This window comes from Euleptes europaea, chromosome 13 (assembly GCF_029931775.1).
Source record: "Euleptes europaea isolate rEulEur1 chromosome 13, rEulEur1.hap1, whole genome shotgun sequence".
Lineage (NCBI taxonomy): Eukaryota > Metazoa > Chordata > Lepidosauria > Squamata > Sphaerodactylidae > Euleptes > Euleptes europaea.
This window is the reverse complement of record NC_079324.1, coordinates 59,087,248-59,105,259: the sequence shown is the minus strand read 5'-3', so window position 1 is coordinate 59,105,259 and position 18,012 is coordinate 59,087,248. Positions and strand designations below refer to the sequence as shown.

General features: G+C 49.6%; 1 protein-coding gene across 1 annotated transcript in view; it reads left to right on the top strand.

Moving 5' to 3' along the window:
* The window catches only part of AACS (acetoacetyl-CoA synthetase), a 43,302-nt gene that overhangs the window by 20,061 nt on the left and 5,229 nt on the right, over positions 1-18,012 (top strand). Inside the window, exons 9-16 of the mRNA XM_056859399.1 lie at positions 6,825-6,905; positions 8,108-8,232; positions 10,083-10,147; positions 11,055-11,177; positions 12,324-12,437; positions 14,286-14,411; positions 15,836-15,905; positions 17,206-17,264. Of these exons, the coding sequence (XP_056715377.1) occupies positions 6,825-6,905; positions 8,108-8,232; positions 10,083-10,147; positions 11,055-11,177; positions 12,324-12,437; positions 14,286-14,411; positions 15,836-15,905; positions 17,206-17,264 (763 nt within the window). The remainder of the gene's footprint in view (positions 1-6,824; positions 6,906-8,107; positions 8,233-10,082; positions 10,148-11,054; positions 11,178-12,323; positions 12,438-14,285; positions 14,412-15,835; positions 15,906-17,205; positions 17,265-18,012) is intronic.

Here is an 18,012-nt window from a genome sequence, read left to right as displayed (position 1 = left end):
TGGGCTATAATCTTTGTTGCCTTGCTGGGCTGGGTTTCTGCCTTCAGGGAAGGTCCCCCCCTTTTAATTAACATGGAGGAATATTCAAAATGTCATCCTCCATTTGTCAGTTTGTCAGATTATGTATCATTTTGGACAAATAAGATTCATGTGAAGTTGTGATGAAGATTTTTACGAAACGGGATCAGGAGCCTGCAACCCGTCTAGTACTGAAGAGATTATTTATAGCCATTTTTCTACCGATACTGAAGAGAGGATTTATAACTGTGGAAGCTCCCTGAATGACCTTTGGCTCAAGCAGACACGCTCCGTATAGCCTACCTCCCAGGGTTGTTGTGAGGATAAATTGGAGGAGAGGAGAATGATGTATGCTGCTTTGGGTTCCCGCTGGGGAGGAAGATGGGTCTAAATGAACAAAATTACATCACGTTTCCTGTTGGCAAAATGGGATGTGGGGAAGGCTGAAGACCTCTCTCCCAGCATGTCTTGCTGGCCCGGGAACTGGTAGGCCCATCTGATCAGAAGTCCTCATTGCCAAGCTGGGTATGTGTGTGTGTGTGAGGATAACGTGCCATGTAGTGAGGGCCTCTGAATACCAGTTGCTGCAGGAGGGGCCACTGCAAGGGAGGCCTGTCGGCCGGGGGTCCGGCTTGAGCATTTTTCTGAAGCATGTGGCTGTCCACTGTTGGAAACAGGATACTGGGCGGGCCCTTGGCATGATCGAGGGGAGGCTCACATTCCAAACAAGCTGTTGCTGATGAATTCGTTCCCGAGTGTCTCCTCTCTTAGACAGACAGCGTTTGGGGTCTGTCCTCCCGAGTTAAAGTCTGAATTGTTTCGTGAGCTCTCTCGAGCCGCAGGGGAGGATGCAACGTTTATGATCCAAATGAAATAAGCACAGGAAAAATACCGCTTTTGCATGGGAACGAGTTCGGTGATAAGAGGAAAATTCCTGCTGCTTCAATACCTTGATTTAAAAACGACAGCGGCGCATGAGACGAAATGGGGTGAATAGCATGAAATTACTGTTGATTGCAGTGGGAGGTTTGATGTCGCTTGATTATTCTATTGATGTTTGCCGACGCCGTACCTGGATGTGCGTTCCCCCACTTTTAAAACGCTGGCTTTCTAACGTAATTCGAGCCTTCTCCGGGAGACGGCGTCGCGCACCTGGATGCGTGCTGAGCTACCCTTCCCGACGTCCCCGTTTGGTATGTTAAAGCCCTCCCTTGGAAAGCTTTACAGGAGGGGAATTCCCCCCCCCCCCACGTAAGACTTCGTCGCAGGGTTTCTGCACCACGAGCTGAGCTAAAAGCAAAGCGTGTAGCCTGCTCTTTTCAAAGTCAGCATTTGGGGACAGCAATTTGCACAGCACATTATTTGTTTGTTTATTTTATTTTCTTGGATTTCTATCCTGCCCTTGGCTGGGTCCGGTAGAGCTGTACTGGCCGGGCAGGCTGGCGGGGCTGCTATTGCAGCACGGTGCAGAGGGAGCTGAAAGCGGGCGTGGCAGGGAGCGGTGGAGGGCACAGAAGCCGAGGCTTCTGCAGCCTGGAGGCTGCACCGAAACAGTGGGGCCAGCAGGGGTAAGGCAAAGTCCTAAGAAGCATTCCAGAAATCAGGCCGGGGTCTCTTGCGTCTCACAGCAAGGGTCATCGTTAATCAGTCCAAGGTCTGGGTCACAGGCAAGGCGGTAGGTGTCGTCTTTAAACAGTCCAAGGCCGTTCTCAGGCAAGACAGCAAACGGTACGTTTCTTCCACGCCGAGGCCGATCTTCGCTGCTCCTTAAATCTGGCCAGCTATCGGAGTGAGGTCGGTCCTGTCATTGCTCACTGTCATTCTCTACAGCTGGAATGCATCTCCGGCCCTGCAGCCGTGCCGAACATCGTCTTTCACTCAGCAGAGCGCGGAGTTTCTGCCTTCGGTGAACCATGGGGGAGGATTCTTCTTCTGAGCCTCTGGCTGGCTCTGGCAATCTGACCCCCGAGGGGGGCTGGAATTCCTCAGCCTGGCTAGACGTGGAAGCCTCTGACGTCTGACCTTTAATCCAGCATCTGGTTCAGAAGGCTCGTCAGTTGCATTCCCAGGAGGGATGGCCAACTGCTCCCGGCTCTGCATCTGAGGCCTCAGACTCAGCCATGGGGAGGGGGGGGCATGACAAGAGCAGAAACCCCCCCCCCCATAATTTAACAGATGGATAGGGTGGGGGAAGGAAGGTTGGGGGGCCAGCGTAGATGATAACCTCAGCCGCCCGACTTACAGGCCTCGTGTGCAACTCACACACCTGATGGCGGCCATTCTTACAACAGCCCTGTAAGGGAGACTAGTGTGAGCTATATTGCAGGTGAGATGCTACCAGAGGAGGGCTCATCTCAGGCTCGCCAGAAGACATTTGAACTGGAGTCCGCCCGTTCTGTGTCTCTCACACCTGACGTTACACTGTCTTGTATTCTCTGCTTTGGGTAATAGTGCAAATGCGGCCGTGCTAGTCTTTTTATGGATGCTAAGCAAGTCTGAGTTGCCCCCTTACACCGAATAATTTGACAGCCCAGAACTACCTTTATGAGACTCCAGTGGGGCTTGGGAATTGGTTGGTGGAAAGCTGATGCAAGAACAACGGCAAGTTACAAATAAGGGTTGGAAGGGGGGGACCTGCAAAGACTCTTGGGGTGGAGAAATGGCATCCCTTCCTCCGGCCCCTGCATAGTTAAATTGTGGAACTCCCTGCCCCAGGATGTGGTGGTGGCTTCCAATTTGGAAGGCTTTAAGAGTAGTGTTGACATGTTCATGGAGAAGAGGGCTATCCATGGCTACTAGTCAAAATTAATAGTCATGGTGCATACCTATTCTCTACAGTATCTGATGAGCATGCCGAATATATTGGGTTCGTTGGAACGCAGGCAGGATGGTGCTGCTGCATTCGTCTTGTTTGTGGGCTTCGTAGAGGTACCTGGTTGGCCCCTGTGTGAACAGACTGCTGGACTTGATGGGCCTTGGTCTGATCCAGCAGCAGGGCCATCTTAACGCATGGGCACGCTGGGCAGTTGCCCGGGGGCCCCACGAGCATAGGGGCCCCATGCTAATCTATGTATGTTGGGACTTGCTGTCAATGAATAAATGAATACTATACTAAACTATAAATACTGGTTATTGGAAAATGCATATTTAGCAAGTGTTTTACTAAAGATAATGAACAATGTTAATGTTAATTTGGGTTTGGATTAAGAATAAATACTGAAGCATAATGTAAGAAAGGACTTGTTCATTAGGGAAGCACCAATAAATATAGCTTTAATTTTATCGACCATTTTTATTCCTATGTGTGGTTGTTGGTAGCGGCCCCAGTGCACTGCTGTACCCGGGGGCCTATAATGCTGTTAAGACGGCCCTGTCCAGCAGGGCTTCTCTTGTTCCCTCTCCCCAGTTCAGCCTTCACTTCAGGTTCCAGCTCTGTATCATTCCTATCGCTTATTTCTCCTCCTCCTCCTACTTGTTCCACCTGCCGACACAATGCGAGGTGCCATATCGGGTTGCTATGGGAACATGGTGCGCTGCCTGAACTTGGGTTTGTTTTTTTAACGCAATGTCTGTGCATGTGCTAACCCCACTGGAAACGTTATTTGGGTTTTTGCCACCAACACCCAGTGTTGTTTTTTTTTAAAGTCATTTTGGGGGGGGTGTTTGTGTGCAAGCCAAGGGTTTCCCGGGTGTTTTGCAGATGTATAAATTGTTGCGGTGCTGAAACTGTTGCATGGATTAAAATTTTTTTGTGTGTGTGGGCCAGTCTCTGGCACTAGAGAGTAGGATGCAGGAAGGTGGAGAAATGTATGTTACGCTCAGATTGTATAGGGTGCAAAGAAAGGAGCCCCCCTGTTTCAGGCCTTGATTGACACATGCCAGTCTCTGAACAATTTCCTGTTCCACCCTTTGCATTCTGCTCACCTGCCCAAATATGGAGGTGTTTGAAGACGTCTCTTCAAAGTCTACGGGAGGGGTGTTGTTCAGTGGTAGAGCATCTGCTTGGCATGCAGAAGGTTCCAGGTTCAATCTCCAGTTCAAGGGACTAGGCAAGTAGGTGATGTGCCTGAGACCCTGGAGAGCAGATGCTGGTTTGAGCAGACAATACTGACTTTGATGGACCGAGGGTCTGATTCAGTATAAGGCAGCATCATGTGTTCATGTGTTAACCTTCCTTGTTCCCAAGCAGTGACCAGTACCCTCCCCAGTTGCTCTTAAATATAATTAAAGACATCAGGATCTCTGAGCAACAGACTCCCCTCAGTGGTAGAGCATCTTGGCATGCAGAAGGTCCCAGGTTCAATTCCTGGCATCTCCAGTTAAAGGGACTAGGCAAGTAGGTGATGTGAAAGACCTCTCTACCTGGAGAGCCGCTGCCGGTCTGAGTAGACAATACTGACTTTGATGGACCAAGGGTCTGTTTCAATATAAGGCAGCTTTATGTGCTCATGTGTGGTGTGGTGGTTAAGAACGGTGGAGTCTGATCTGGAGAACCAGGTTTGATTCCCCACTCCTCCACATGAGCAGCGGAGGCTAATCTGGTGAACTGGATTTGTTTCCCCACTCCTACACACGAAGCCAGCTGGGTGACCTTGGGCTAGTCACAGCTCTCTTGGAGCGCTCTCAGCCCCACCTACCTCACAGGGTGTCTGTTGAGGGGAAGGGAAGGTGATTGTAAGTCGGGTTGAGTCTCCCTTAAGTGGTAGAGAAAGTCGGCATATAAAAACCAACTCTTCTCTTATGGGATGACCACGGAATTAGGATGCCAGCTTGGTTAAGAGCAGTGGTTTGGAGTGCTGGAGATTCCCCACTCCTCATGAGCGGCAGAGGCTAATCTGGTGAACTGGATTTGCTTTCCCACTCCTACACATGAAGCCAGCTGGGTGACCTTGAGCAAGTCACAGCTCTCTCAGCCCCACCTACCTCACAGTGTGTCTGTTGTGGGGAAGGGAAGGTGATTGTAAGCTGGTTTGATTCTCCCTTAGGTGGTAGAGAAAGTCTGTATATAAAAACGAACTCTTCTTCTTCTGCCCAGGATTTTTGCTAGCTAGGTTTTTTGTTTCTGAGGTCGTATTTATGTCCATTTAATCTTCTTCTCGAGCCCCGTCTCTTCAACCTGGACTACTGAAATGTTTGGGCAGTGAAAAAATAAGTGTCTAAATGATGCAAGTAGTTTTTTTAGGGGGGGGTCATATCCTGTTCCTCCCTTGAATCTTTGTTTTATTTCATTTGGGGGTCTTTTTTGTCCTTCACAGTGCTTGATGCCCCCTTCCAGATGCCCCCTTCCAGATCCTTGCACAGAGGTCAGGTGTAAGTAAAGTAGGGCAAGTTGTACCAAGATCAACATCTTGGACTAAAAACACACTTAAGCTGAGTTAGCACCGCCGGACTCCATGGCCGATGCTCTGGAGTAAATGTGCTTGGTTAGGATTGTGGCCAAAGTTAGGGGGAAAAGATCGTCCACTAGATGGCAGCACCGGGACACTAAAGAGCCCCAGATAGCAGAGTCACTTTGCAGTGTGGCTAAAAACAGGAGCACAGTATATTAAAAAAAAATTCTCCCCAGTGTGCAAAATTAGCATTTAAAAAAAAAAAAGCCAACCCTCTTATCTGTATAGGTTTTTCTTCCTGCATTTATTTGGATTTGCAACAAATCCCTCAGTACTTCCATCAGAGGCGATACATATTAGGAAAAACAAATGCAGAGCTCGGATACAATCCGCCGCCGCCGTCTCCGGAGTGAAGTCTTTTGAATTGCGCTTGGAGCGGTGTGGGCCCCCCCCCCAACTGAATTTTGGGGGCTGCATCCGCGCCGCCGTCTTAAACTGTCTTTTAACGGTCATTCTCTCTCCTGGGAGAACCTGGGGAATGATTCTGCAGGAGTCCTAGGCATCTTAAAACAGAGAAGTTTCCAAATTCTTCCCCCATAATTCCATGGGGGAAAGCCATGACAGTTAACGCTGGTATAAAGCTGATAATGGGTTGGAAAGCATGGGGTATTTCTTTAGTATTGGGGCTCCGGCTGTCGCTTCTCCTGGTATGCCCCCCAGAGAGCTTTCTGATCTGCAAACCGTAATCCCTGGCCCGAAAAATGTGTGGCTGTCCTCAACAAGGGCCAGGGCTTTTTTGGCCCCAGCCTGGTGGAATAGTCTTTCTGGTAACATCAGGGACCTTAAGGAGTTCCGCAGGGCCTGTAAAATGGAGCTATTCCGCCAGGCCTATAACCGAGGACAGCTGCAAGAAGATCCATCTTTACTGGCCTCCCCATCCCGTTCCCATCTTGAAATCTGGGGGGCTGAGATGCTATTTGTTGCTGTGGCACCTAGGTTTAGTTACGGCCATCTGAGTGGGGTTTTAATGATTATGGTTTCAAGGATGCATGGGATTTATATACTGGATGCATTTATGTTTTAATTATTGTTATCCGCCCTGAGCCTGGCTTGCTAGGGATGAGGGCGGGTTATAAATTTGAAAATTAAAAAAATATGAATAAAAGAATATCAGAAAGGCCCTGCTGGATCAGACCCAGGCCCACCAAGTCCAGCAGTCTGTTCACACAGTGGCCAACCAGGGGCTTGGCAGCGTGCCTGTCTAGTGGACTTGTACCCCTCATGGCCGATCTTATCTCTTCGGGCACTTCTGAAAACAAAGGGTCATTCTAAACATGATAAGGGTTCCATGGTCAGACATCACCATGTATTTTTGGGGGGCTCTGTAAAATTGAAGCCAGAAATACCTTGGCAACAAATGTGTATACCTTCCTCACCCTCTTCCATATTAGTTTTTGTTGTGTTTTTCCCTCCTAGGGTACCTTAATCCAGCACCTGAAGGAGCACCTTCTTCACGGCAACATGACGAGCAGTGACATCATCATGTACTACACAACGGCAAGTGTGGTTTCGGTTGGAAAAATCCATTGGTGTTGCTTAAACAAATCAGGGTGCTGATCCAGTACCGCCCTTAGTTTCTGTGACTTTGCAGCTGGTTTTATTTATTGGTGGGATGGATGGAAATCTGTCTCGATTATCCCCATGGGGAAGGGCCGTAGCTTAGTGGTGGAGCCTCTGTTTGGCATGCAGACGGTCCCAGGTTCAATCCCCGGCCTCTCCAGTTAAAGGGATCAGGCAAGTAGGTGATGTGAAAGACCTCTGCCTGAGACCCTGGAGAGCCATGGGGAGGGGCCGTAGCTCAGTGGTAGAGCATCCACTTGGCATGCAGAAGGTCCCAGGTTCAGTTTCAGTCCCCGGCATCTCCAGTTAACGGGAGTAGGCAAGTAGGTGATGTGAAAGACTCCTGCCTGAGATCCTGGAGAGCCTTGGAGAGGGGCTCAGTGGTAGAGCCTCTGCTTGGCATGTAGAAGGTCCCAGGTTCAATCCCCGGCATCTCCAGTTCAAGGGACTAGGCAAGTAGGTAATGTTTAAGACCTCTTCCTGAGACCCTGGAGAGCCGCTGCCGGTCTGAGTAGACAATACTGACTTGGATGGACCCAAGGGTCTGATTCAGTATAAGGCAGCTTCATATGTTCATGTGTGTTCATCTTTGAAATAAAACCCCCTATTGTATGATTCAGCAGTCTGAATAGCCCAGGCTAGATCTCATCAGATCTCGGAAGCTAAGCAGGGGTTGGCATAGGTTAGTTCTTGGATGGGAGACCACCAAGGAAGTCCAGGGGTTGCTACACAGAGGCAGGCAATGTCAAACCACCTTGGCTTGTCTCTTGCCTTGAAAACCCCATGAAGTGCTGCCGTGAGCGGACTATGACTAGATAGTATCAAATTATTATTAATTATTGAATGATTCAGTTGCCCCTCCCTGCTAGAAAAGATACATTCCATTTTTCAACTACGAGTTGGTCCTGAACCATCTTTCTGCACTTTGAAAGCTATTTGGGGCTTGCCCGTGCCCAGGGTAAAAAAACCCAACCCTACCGGTTGTGGTCATGTGACAGCACTTGATAAATCTTTGTGCTGTCCTTAAGAGGAAGTGGGGAAATTGCTTCGCAGGTCTGTTGTTAGGTGAGGCTGGAGTTGGCCTGTTAGCAGAAGGAAAACAAGCTAATACCTTGTGCTATCTTTTTCTTCCCATCTAGACCGGTTGGATGATGTGGAATTGGCTGGTGTCTGCTCTGGCTGTTGGCGCTTCCGTGGTTCTGTATGACGGGTCGCCACTTGTGCCGTCCCCCAACGTCCTCTGGGATCTGGTGGACCGGCTAGGGTAGGTAAATGTGCCTTGCGGAAGCCAGGGCGACGATAGGTTGTCCTGACGCAGCCCCCTGTTAATGTTCTCTGGTGTCCTAACGCTTTACGAGCTCAAGGGGCTGATCGAGATGCTACGGAAGCGTGAGCCCCGGAATCGTCCTCGCCTGAATTTACACTTTGGGTAACTGGTTTTGAGTAGCAGGGGTAGATGGAATTGAGGTACTGCAGTTACAAAACACTGCTAGAAGAACGTTGGGCTGGAATCCTCAGTGCCCTGGGGATGATTTTGAAGGCACCTGCAGCCTCCACATGCAATTTGGGCAAAGACTCTATGGTAGAAGCTGTTCTCACTGTAGCGTGTTGCCCACATGATATCACTTGGGAAGTGTACTTGGGAGGGACACATGAAGCTGCCTTATACTGAATCAGACTGTTAGTCCATCAGTCAGTATCATCTACTCAGACTGGCAGCGGCTCTCCAGGGTCTTGACTGTAAAGGCCTATGCGCAGTAAACTGACTGACTGAGGAGGGATTTGAACCCACACCTCCCCAGCCCAGCAGTCTATGAAACTGGCCCCAAGAGGGATGCTCTTAAAGTACTCACACACGTAAGCCATGCGCGTTTTAATACTTGCCACGTGCTCAGAGACAACGGCTGCATCTGCTACCCTCAGCAAACAAAGCCGCTTTTCCCCATTGTGCCGGGAACACATCCTAATCACTTAACTGCTGTTTACACAGAGCACACTCCAGCGGAGGAAGGGTTAGCCTTGAATTCAGATGAATGGTTTCCAGCGAGAGAAAGGAAGGGGAATTTGGCTGTCCCCTAAATGGCTGCGTGGGAACATCCGCCTGTCCCGTTTTCCCTTCACCCCACTCCAAAAGAACCAGATACTGCAAGTGATTTCAAAAAAACCCGTTGCCCCTTCCACCCTGCTTAAGCAAACAGTCGGCAGGGTGTTAGGTGGGAGAAGCATTCCTGCCACCCGTGTGAGGTTTTAGCAACGCCTGAGGATGTGGGTGGTTTACTGCAGAGCTGGCATAACTGGAGACACAACCCTGGGGTCAAATCTCACCTTGCCTTGAGCCCGCGCCATCTGGGGTGCCAAAATCGGGTTGCCTTCCCTCACAGATTTGTCATGAGAATGGCTCAGCTACTCTTTGCCCTGCGCCCTCTATTTCGAAATACATTCTGAATGTCACAGCATCCTTCCTTCTGGAGGTAAAAGACCATTCTTGGTTGTAGGCGTGGGGGAGAGGACAGGGAAGGGTTTGTATTGAAATGGCACCAGCGTAGTGTAGTGGTTAAGAGCGGCAGACTCTTAATCTGGAGAACCGTGTTTAATTCCCCGCTCCTACCAGCGTGGTGTAGTGGTTAAGAGTGGTGGTTTGGAGTGGTGGACTCTAAATCTGGAGAACCAGTTTGATTCCCCACTCCACCTGAGCGGCGGAGGCTTATCTGGTGAACTGGATTTGTTTCCCCGCTCCCACACCTGAAGCCAGCTGGGTGACCTTGGGCTAGTCACAGCTCTTTTAGAGCTCTCTCAGCTCCACCTGCCTCACAGGGTGTCTGTTGAGGGGAGGGGAAGGTGGTTGTAAGCTGGTTTGAGCCTTCCTTAAGTGGCAGCGAAAGTCGGCATATAAAAGCCATCTCTTCTTCTACATATGTAGTCAGCTGGGAGACCTTGGGCCAGTCACAGTTCTCTCTGAACTCTCTCAGCCCCATCTACCTCACAAGGTGTCTGTTGCGGGGAGAGGAAGGGAAGGCGCTTGTAAGCCAGTTTGAGGCTCCTTAAAGGTAGAGAAAATAGAAGTATTAAAAACCAACTCTTCTTCTTTCTCTCCTTTGTTCCATTTGGTTGCAGAATCACCATCCTTGGCACAGGGGCCAAATGGCTGGCTGTTCTAGAAGAGAAGAACCTGAAGCCCTGTAAGTGTTGAGCGTCCCTGGACTCCCTCTGGTTCTGGGATCCACGGTCTATCTCACCGTCTCTCCTCTGTTCATTTTAGTTTGTGCAGGAGAGCTGGGTCCAATGAATATATTCCATGGATGGAGGTGCTTCCCCTGGTTCTTATGAGGGCAGGGTTTGGAGAGGGGAGGGACTTCAATGCCGTAGAGACCAATTGCCAAAGTGACCATTTTCTCCAGTGGAACTGATCTCTTATCACTTGGAGATCAGTTGTAATAGTGGGAGATCTCCAGCTAGTACCTGAAGGTTGGCAACCCTATCCATTACGTAGATGTGGTATAAAGGTAGTCCCCTGTGCAAGCACCGGGTCACTCTTGACCCATGGGGTGACGTCACATCCCGACGTTTACTAGGCAGACTTCGTTTACAGGGTGGTTTGCCAGTGCCTTCCCCAGTCATCTTTCCTTTACCCCCAGCAAGCTGGGTACTCATTTTACCAACCTCGGAAGGACGGAAGGCTGAGTCAACCTCGAGCCGGCTACCTGAAACCGACTTCTGTCAGGATCGAACTCAGGTCGTGAGCAGAACTTTTGACTGCAGTACTGCAGCTTACCCCTCTGAGCCACAGGGCTCCTCAGAACAGCTTAGAGGTGGCTTTTTCCAGAGAGACAGAAGCAGGGGAGGGGAAAGGGTTACAGTTTCCCCTTTCCTCTGCCATTCTCCCTGTCGATAAAGCAATCCTGGCAGCTAAATTTGCAAAAGGGGGGAGAAAGTTCCTTTTCATAGAGGAAATGTCTGCCTCCTCAGATTTAATGGGAAGTGAAAAGAGTGCTTGAAGCCTCTAGATTAAGTGCCGAATGGAAAGTAAAAATATAGTAGCGTTATAATACCGGTTCATGCCTTTGTGTTCCCCCTTTTCCCTGCAAGGTGAAACTCATAACCTCCAGACGCTCCACACCATCCTGTCGACCGGCTCGCCTCTCAAGCCGCAGAGTTACGAGTACGTCTACGAGTGCATTAAAAGCAGCGTCCTGCTGGGATCCATTTCGGGTAGGTGATTGCACAGTCCGAGCCTTGGCTCAGGCAGTCTGGGGGGGGGGTACCAGCGGAGGGATGAGGATGCTGCGGTTGCCAAGCCACAACCTAGTTGCGCCTCTTTGACCCCCCCGCTGTCTTGTATTGAGCTGGGATCACCGGTCCCCTCAACCCCCCCCGCTGTCTTGTATTGAGCTGGGATCACCGGTCCCCTCGTACCCATCTTTCTCAGCCCTGCTGTCTGAAATGCTCTGTCTCTTTGAAAATTGGAAGTGCCAAGGACTGTACTTAAGAGCATAAGAATGTGCTGGATCAGACCAAGGCCCATCAAGTCCAGCAGTCTGTTCACACAGTGGCCAACCAGGTGCCTCTAGGAAGCCACAAACAAGACGACTGCAGCAGCACCATCCTGCCTGCGTTCCAACGAACCCAATATATTCGGCATGCTCCTCTGATCCTGGAGAAAATAGGTATGCATCATGACTAGTATCCATTTTGGCTAGTAGCCATGGATAGCTGTCTCCTCCATGAACATGTCCGCTCCCCTCTTCAAGCCTTCCAAGTTGTTCATGGAGGATAGGGCTATCCATGGTTTATAGTCAAAATGGATGCTAGTCATGATGCATACCTATTCTCTCCAGGATCAGAGGAGCATGCCTATTATAGTAGGTGTTTTGGAACACAGGCAGGATAAATGCTGCTGCCGTTGTCTCGTTTGTGGGCTTCCTAGAGGCACCTGGTTGGCCACTGTGTGAACAGTCAATACTGACTTTGATGGACCAAGGGTCTGATTCAGTGTAAGGCAGCTTCATGTGTTCATGTGTTCACCATGGTGACTGTGGGTACCATGAACACTGAATTAGAACAGACTGCTGGACTTGATGAGCCTTGGTTTGATCCAGCAGGGCTTTTTATGTTCTTAATCTAGTCCCAGGTGGAACAAAGAAACTCTTTGTGGACACCAGAGCAGCATCTCAGTCCTTCAGACCTTCTCTTTCCCTCAGATCAAATTTTGGAGCAGGAAATGGGAGTCTGTGATTATTCGTGTTTCATTCTAGACTATTGGATGTCTCTCAGAAGGATCCTAAGCAATGCTGAATTACTGGCAAGCCATTTTTGGAATTTGAAATGGCACTAAACGGGGTTTCTCTCTTGTTGCAGGGGGTACCGATATAGTTTCATGCTTCATGGGCCAGAACGTGACCATTCCAGTTTACAAAGGGGAAATCCAGGCACGGAATCTTGCAATGGCTGTAGAAGCGTGGGATGACGAAGGTAACCATTCCTGTATACAATCTTGGCCCTGACCTGGACAGTTTAGGCTAGCCAGATCTTGGCAGCTAAGTGGGGTCGGTCCTGGCTAGTATTTGGATGGGAGACCTCCAGGGTCGTGACGCAGAGGCAGGCAATGGCAAACTGCCTCTGTTCGTCTCTTGCCTTGCAAACCCTACAGTGTTGCCATGAGTCAGCTGCGACCTGGCAACAAAACGGAACAAAAACCCCACCAGCTTGGCCGGAATTCTCGTCTGACGTGAGACCATGATGAGAAAAGACAGAGAACCTCATGGCTTCAGGATGAACTGGGGACCCTCTCTTTTTTTCCAAGTCGAGCCTCTCCCTTTTGCAATTCCCACGTAAACTTTTGGCATTTCCCCGGTTCTGATTAAAAGAAAGTTTGTAATTTGCCTTCCCTGCTTCCTTCCATATTTATCTACCCCCACCCTATTGCAACAAATTAACCCATGCCTAACCTAGTCTCTGGCCATGTCAGCTAGGGGTGGTCATCTGCTGAAATGTCTGGGAGGAGGTGAAAAGGAATCATAAAGTTGGAAGGGATCACCAGGGTCATCTAGTCCAACCCCCTGCACAATGCAGGAAAGTCACAACTACCTCCCCCCACACCCCCTGTGATCCCTACTCCATGCCTAGAAGATGGCCAATATGCCCTCTCTCTCATGAACTGCCTAAGGTTATAGAATCAGCATTGCTGACAGATGGCCATCTAGCCTCTGCTTACAAACCTCCAGGGAAGGAGAGCTCACCACCTCCTGAAGAAGCCTGTTCCACTGAGGAACCGCTCTAACTGTTAGAAAATTCTTCCTAATGTCTAGACGGAAACTCTTTTGATTTAATTTCAACCTGTTGGTTCCGGTCCGACCTTCTGGGGCAACAGAAAACAACTCGGCACCCTCCTCTATATGACAGCCCTTCAAGTACTTGAAGATGGTGATCATATCCCCTCTCAGCCTTCTCCTCTTCAGGCTAAACATAGCCAGCTCCTTCAACCTTTCCTCATAGGACTTGGTCTCCAGACCCCTCACCATCTTTGTTGCCCTCCTCTGGACACGTTCCAGAAGACTGCCATGTTCCCCTCTTCCAAACACTTCACTCTGGGGTGAGGGGTCCAGCACCCTCCAAAAGCAGCTTCATCACTGCCCAGCTTCAGGGAGCAAACCTTGTTGGTCTTAAAAGGTACAGCTGGACCCGAATCTTGACCTTCTGGTGCAGACCAGCATGGCTGCCCATCGGAAACTGTATCATGACTACTATGCTGTGCTTATTCAGATTTCCGTAATCCTAGTTCAAGTTCACGGGTTATTGGATGTCTCAAAGTGCTGTATTAACTCGCAGTGCGTAAATCGACTTCGATCATCAGCAAGGGGGAGGGGCCGTGGCTCAGTGGCAGAGCATCTGCTTGGCATGCAGAAGGTCCCAGGTTCAGTCCCCAGCATCTCCTGTTAAAGGGACTAGGCAAGGAGGTGATGAGAAGGACCTCTGCCTGAGAGCCTGGAGAACCACTGCCGGTCAGAGTAGACAATGCTGACTTTGATGGACATAAGAACATAAGAAAGGCCCTGCTGGATCAGATCCAGGCCCATCAGGTCCAGCAGTCTGTTCACACAGTGGCCAACCAGGTGCCTCTAGGAAGCCACAAATAAGACGACTGCAGTAGCACCATCCTGCCTGTGTTCCACATCACCTAATATGATAGGCATGCTCCTCTGATACTAGAGAGAATAGGTATGCAGCATGACTAGGTCTGATTCAGTATAAGGCAGCTTCATGTGTTCATAAAAGGCAGATTTATAAGTTATAGCAATAAATTATTCTATCTTCAACCAGGGAAACCAGTTTGGGGGGAAAGCGGTGAGCTGGTGTGCACCAAGCCCATTCCCTGCCAGCCAACGCATTTCTGGAATGACGAGAACGGTACCAAATACAGGAAGGCGTATTTTTCAAAATTCCCAGGTACGTGGGTGGCCGGGGTGTGTGTTCCTTTGGTTTGGAGGGTTTTTTGTTGAGGGGGGCATTTGCTCATCGTGCACTGAGAGCCTACCAGACTGATTTGAACATGCCTTGCTCTGAGCTAATCTTGGCTTGTGAAACTACAAGCTGGACAACATTAGCTGTCTGGCAATTCCTGCTTGCCTGAAGGGAGGTCGACAGCCATCTCCCGCCCTTCCCGTCAGGAGTGAAGCTGTCAGAGGCTGTGGGGTCCCCCCCCCTCCCGTTTTTGGTGTTCCTTCTCAGCTGAAGCACTGCCTAATGTCGGGAGCTAACTTGAAGAAGAAGAAGAGGAGTTGGTTTTTAAATGCCAACTTTCTCTGCCACTTAAGGGAGAATCCAACCGGCTTACAATCACCTTCCCTTCCCCTCCCCACAACAGACACCCTGTGAGGTAGGTGGGGCTGAGAGAGCTCTGTCGGAGCTGTGACTAGCCCACAGTCACCCAGTTGGCTTCATGTGTAGGAGTGGGGAAACTAATCCAGTCGACCAGATTAGCCTCCGCCAGTGTGGTGTAGTGGTTAAGAGTGGTGGTTTGGAGCGGTGGACTCTAATCTGGAGTACCGGGTTCGATTCCCTGCTCCGCCCCATGAAGCCAGCTGGGTGACATCGCTTAGAGCTCTCTCAGCCCCACCTGCCTCACAAGGTGTCGGTTGTGAGGAGGGGAAGGGAAGGTGATTGTAAGCCAGTTTGATTCTTCCTTAAATGGTAGAGGAAGTTGGCATATAAAACCAACTCTTCTTTCATTGACAAGTCTGCAGATCAGGAGCAGAGACATCCATTGCCTTTAAACTTGGTTTGTTTCTGGGGTATTGCTGCCAGGGGAACGAAGGCAAAGATACCCAAGGCAGCCTTTCTTTGCAAAAATGAAATGCGGCTCGTATAATCTGTAGGCTTTTCTTGCGTTTTTTAACTTGACGTGTCGGACAAGCACCTGCTTCTAGGTTTGGATGGGTTCAAACGCAGACGATTAAAAGAGACTCTTTGCTCACTTGACAGCCATAATCAAAAGGAGACTCCTAGTACAGTAAAGACTAGCAGGTTTATTGTAGCATAAAGTTTCCATGGGCTAGTACACTTCAGTCTGTGAAAGCTTATGGCATCGTAAGAATGTCAGTCTTTAAGGCGCCAGGCATCTGGGTTTTTTTTGTATACACATGGCTGTAACACGGCTGCCCCTATGGAGTTTGACTGCACTGCTAATTCCTGCATCGTCTTAAACTGCAACCTGCCGTGTTTCATGTGCTTTGTAAAATTGCTTCAGGTGCTTTCAGTAGAGGGAGAATTCGTAACTGTCCAAGAGTACATGCGTGAGCCAGGCTTGGATCACTGGTAAATGAACTGGCTGACCTCTTGCGTCTCTTCTCTTTTGGGGTGGGGGGACACAGGCATTTGGTCCCACGGCGACTATTGCAAAATCAACCCCAAGACGGGAGGCATCGTCATGCTTGGGCGCAGGTAAGCCGTCACTTTGGCGCGACCCTTATGCGAGGTACTCTCTCTGGAAGGCAGGAGACCGTTTTGCTCCAAGCACGTGGCAAGTATTAAAACGCGCATGGCCTATGTGTGCGAGTACTTTAAGAGCATCCCTCTTGGGGCCAGTTTCATTGACTTCTGGGCTGGGGAGGTGCGGGTTCAAATCCCTCCTCAGTCAGTCAGTTTATTGCGCATGGCCATAGGCCTTTACAGTCATGAAGTTTGCTGGCTGACCTTGGGACACTCCTGTTCTGGGCCTAGCCTACCTCGCTAGGTTGTTGGGAAAATGAAAATAGGACAATTATCCTGGGGCGGGGGTCTTCTTCAGGGAAGGGGTTGTGGCTCAGTTGGCAGAGCCTCTGCTTGGCATGAAGAAGGTCCCAGGTTCAATCCCCGGCATCTCCACTTAAAGGGACTAGACAAGTAGAAGATGTGAAAGACCCCTGCCTGAGAGCCTTGGAGAGGGGCCGTGGCTCAGTGGTAAAGCATCTGCTTGGCATGCAGAAGGTCCCAGATTCAATCCCCGGAATCTCCAGTTAAAGGGACTAAGCAAGTAAGTGATGCAAAAGATCTCAGCCTGAGGCCCTGGAGAGCCGCTGCTGGTCTGAGTAGACAGTATTGGCTTTGATGGACCAAGGGTCTGATTCAGTAGAAGGCAGCTTCATGTGTTCACATTTGATTGGAATGGGTACTCCAAAACCAGTGCGAGAAACCCTGGAAATGTCGTTCTGGGATTGGGCATGAGCATATGCTGCTTGGGTCTCCAAGGATGCTGAACAATCCCAAAATTATATTCCATGGTTTCTTGTGCTGGTACTGGGCTTGAACACATAAAGCTGCCTTATACCGAATCAGACTGCTGGTCTGTCAAGTCTTTGAAAGCTTCCTTGCATGAGTGGAAAGCTCCTTGGGCCAGAGGAAAGCATAGCATTAGAGGAACCAGGACCCAACCCTTAGTCTTTCCACTGAATTGCTGTTCCTGTGATCTGGTTTGCAAACCATACCCAAATCAACCCATTTATGCCTGCAGCAATGCTATGATCCCCCCCCCTTTTGTTTAAATATGTATAATACTTTCTAACAGAATGGAATCTTGAAGGAGTACAAAAAAATCCATTGTAACTTGGGCCCCATCTGAGGGATTGCTTTTCTTTCTTGCATATTTAACCAAGGTGGCTTATTGAGAACCAAGATAAATTACATCTGTTTGCTGCTTTTCATCAAACCTTGATTATATTTTAATGATTTTTTTCTCCCTCTCTGCTCTTCGGGTTGTTTTCAGCGACGGCACGTTGAATCCGAGCGGGGTGAGGTTTGGGAGTTCTGAGATCTACAACATAGGTATGAAAGCTTTATGCTCTGTCCTGAGCACGTACTCTCGTTTCTGTCTGGCTTTTATGTGTCAGGTTGGTGTCTTGAAGGAGTTGAGGGCTTGAGAATACAAGGTTCTCCCTTTTTTTTTTTGTCTGCACAACAACCCTGTGAGGTAGATGAGACAGAAAGGGGGGCTGGGGGCTTACGAAGGGCTGCACCGAACTTAATTCTAGCAAAGTTGAGGTTGCCTGGCAACCAGTGGGAGGGCTGTAGGCGGGGATGTGGGGGGGCTGGAACGCTGGCTGCGGCATTACGTCACTTTAGTAAAAAACCAGAAATGGCATAAGGTAGCTTTAGGAATTGCTGGAAGCCCTATGGTTTCTACCATAGAGTTTCCAGCAATTCCTAGAGCTCTACCCTATATCACATCTGATTTTATTTCTTTTTACCAGAAGGGACTTGATGCTGCAGGCACCGGCATGGAGAGAGTTACTTATTTTTCTCCTGCCGCTGCTCAGAGTAGTGTTGGTCAATGGAGGGGGGGGGTTGGGCAGGGCCCCCCCCTAAGCAAGGTTGTTTGCAAAATTCCATCAGACAACGCTTGCCTTTGGCCGGGAAAGAAGCCCAAGTCTCCAAATGGCAGAGATGGGAGAAGATGCAGCCTTGAGTTTGAAGGACTCGCCTCATATCTGGCCTTTTGGTCCATGGTTTCCAAAAGGGTCTCCGTACAGCCGGAAGACGTATTTATGAACCCTCATTCAAAAAGGGAGGAGTG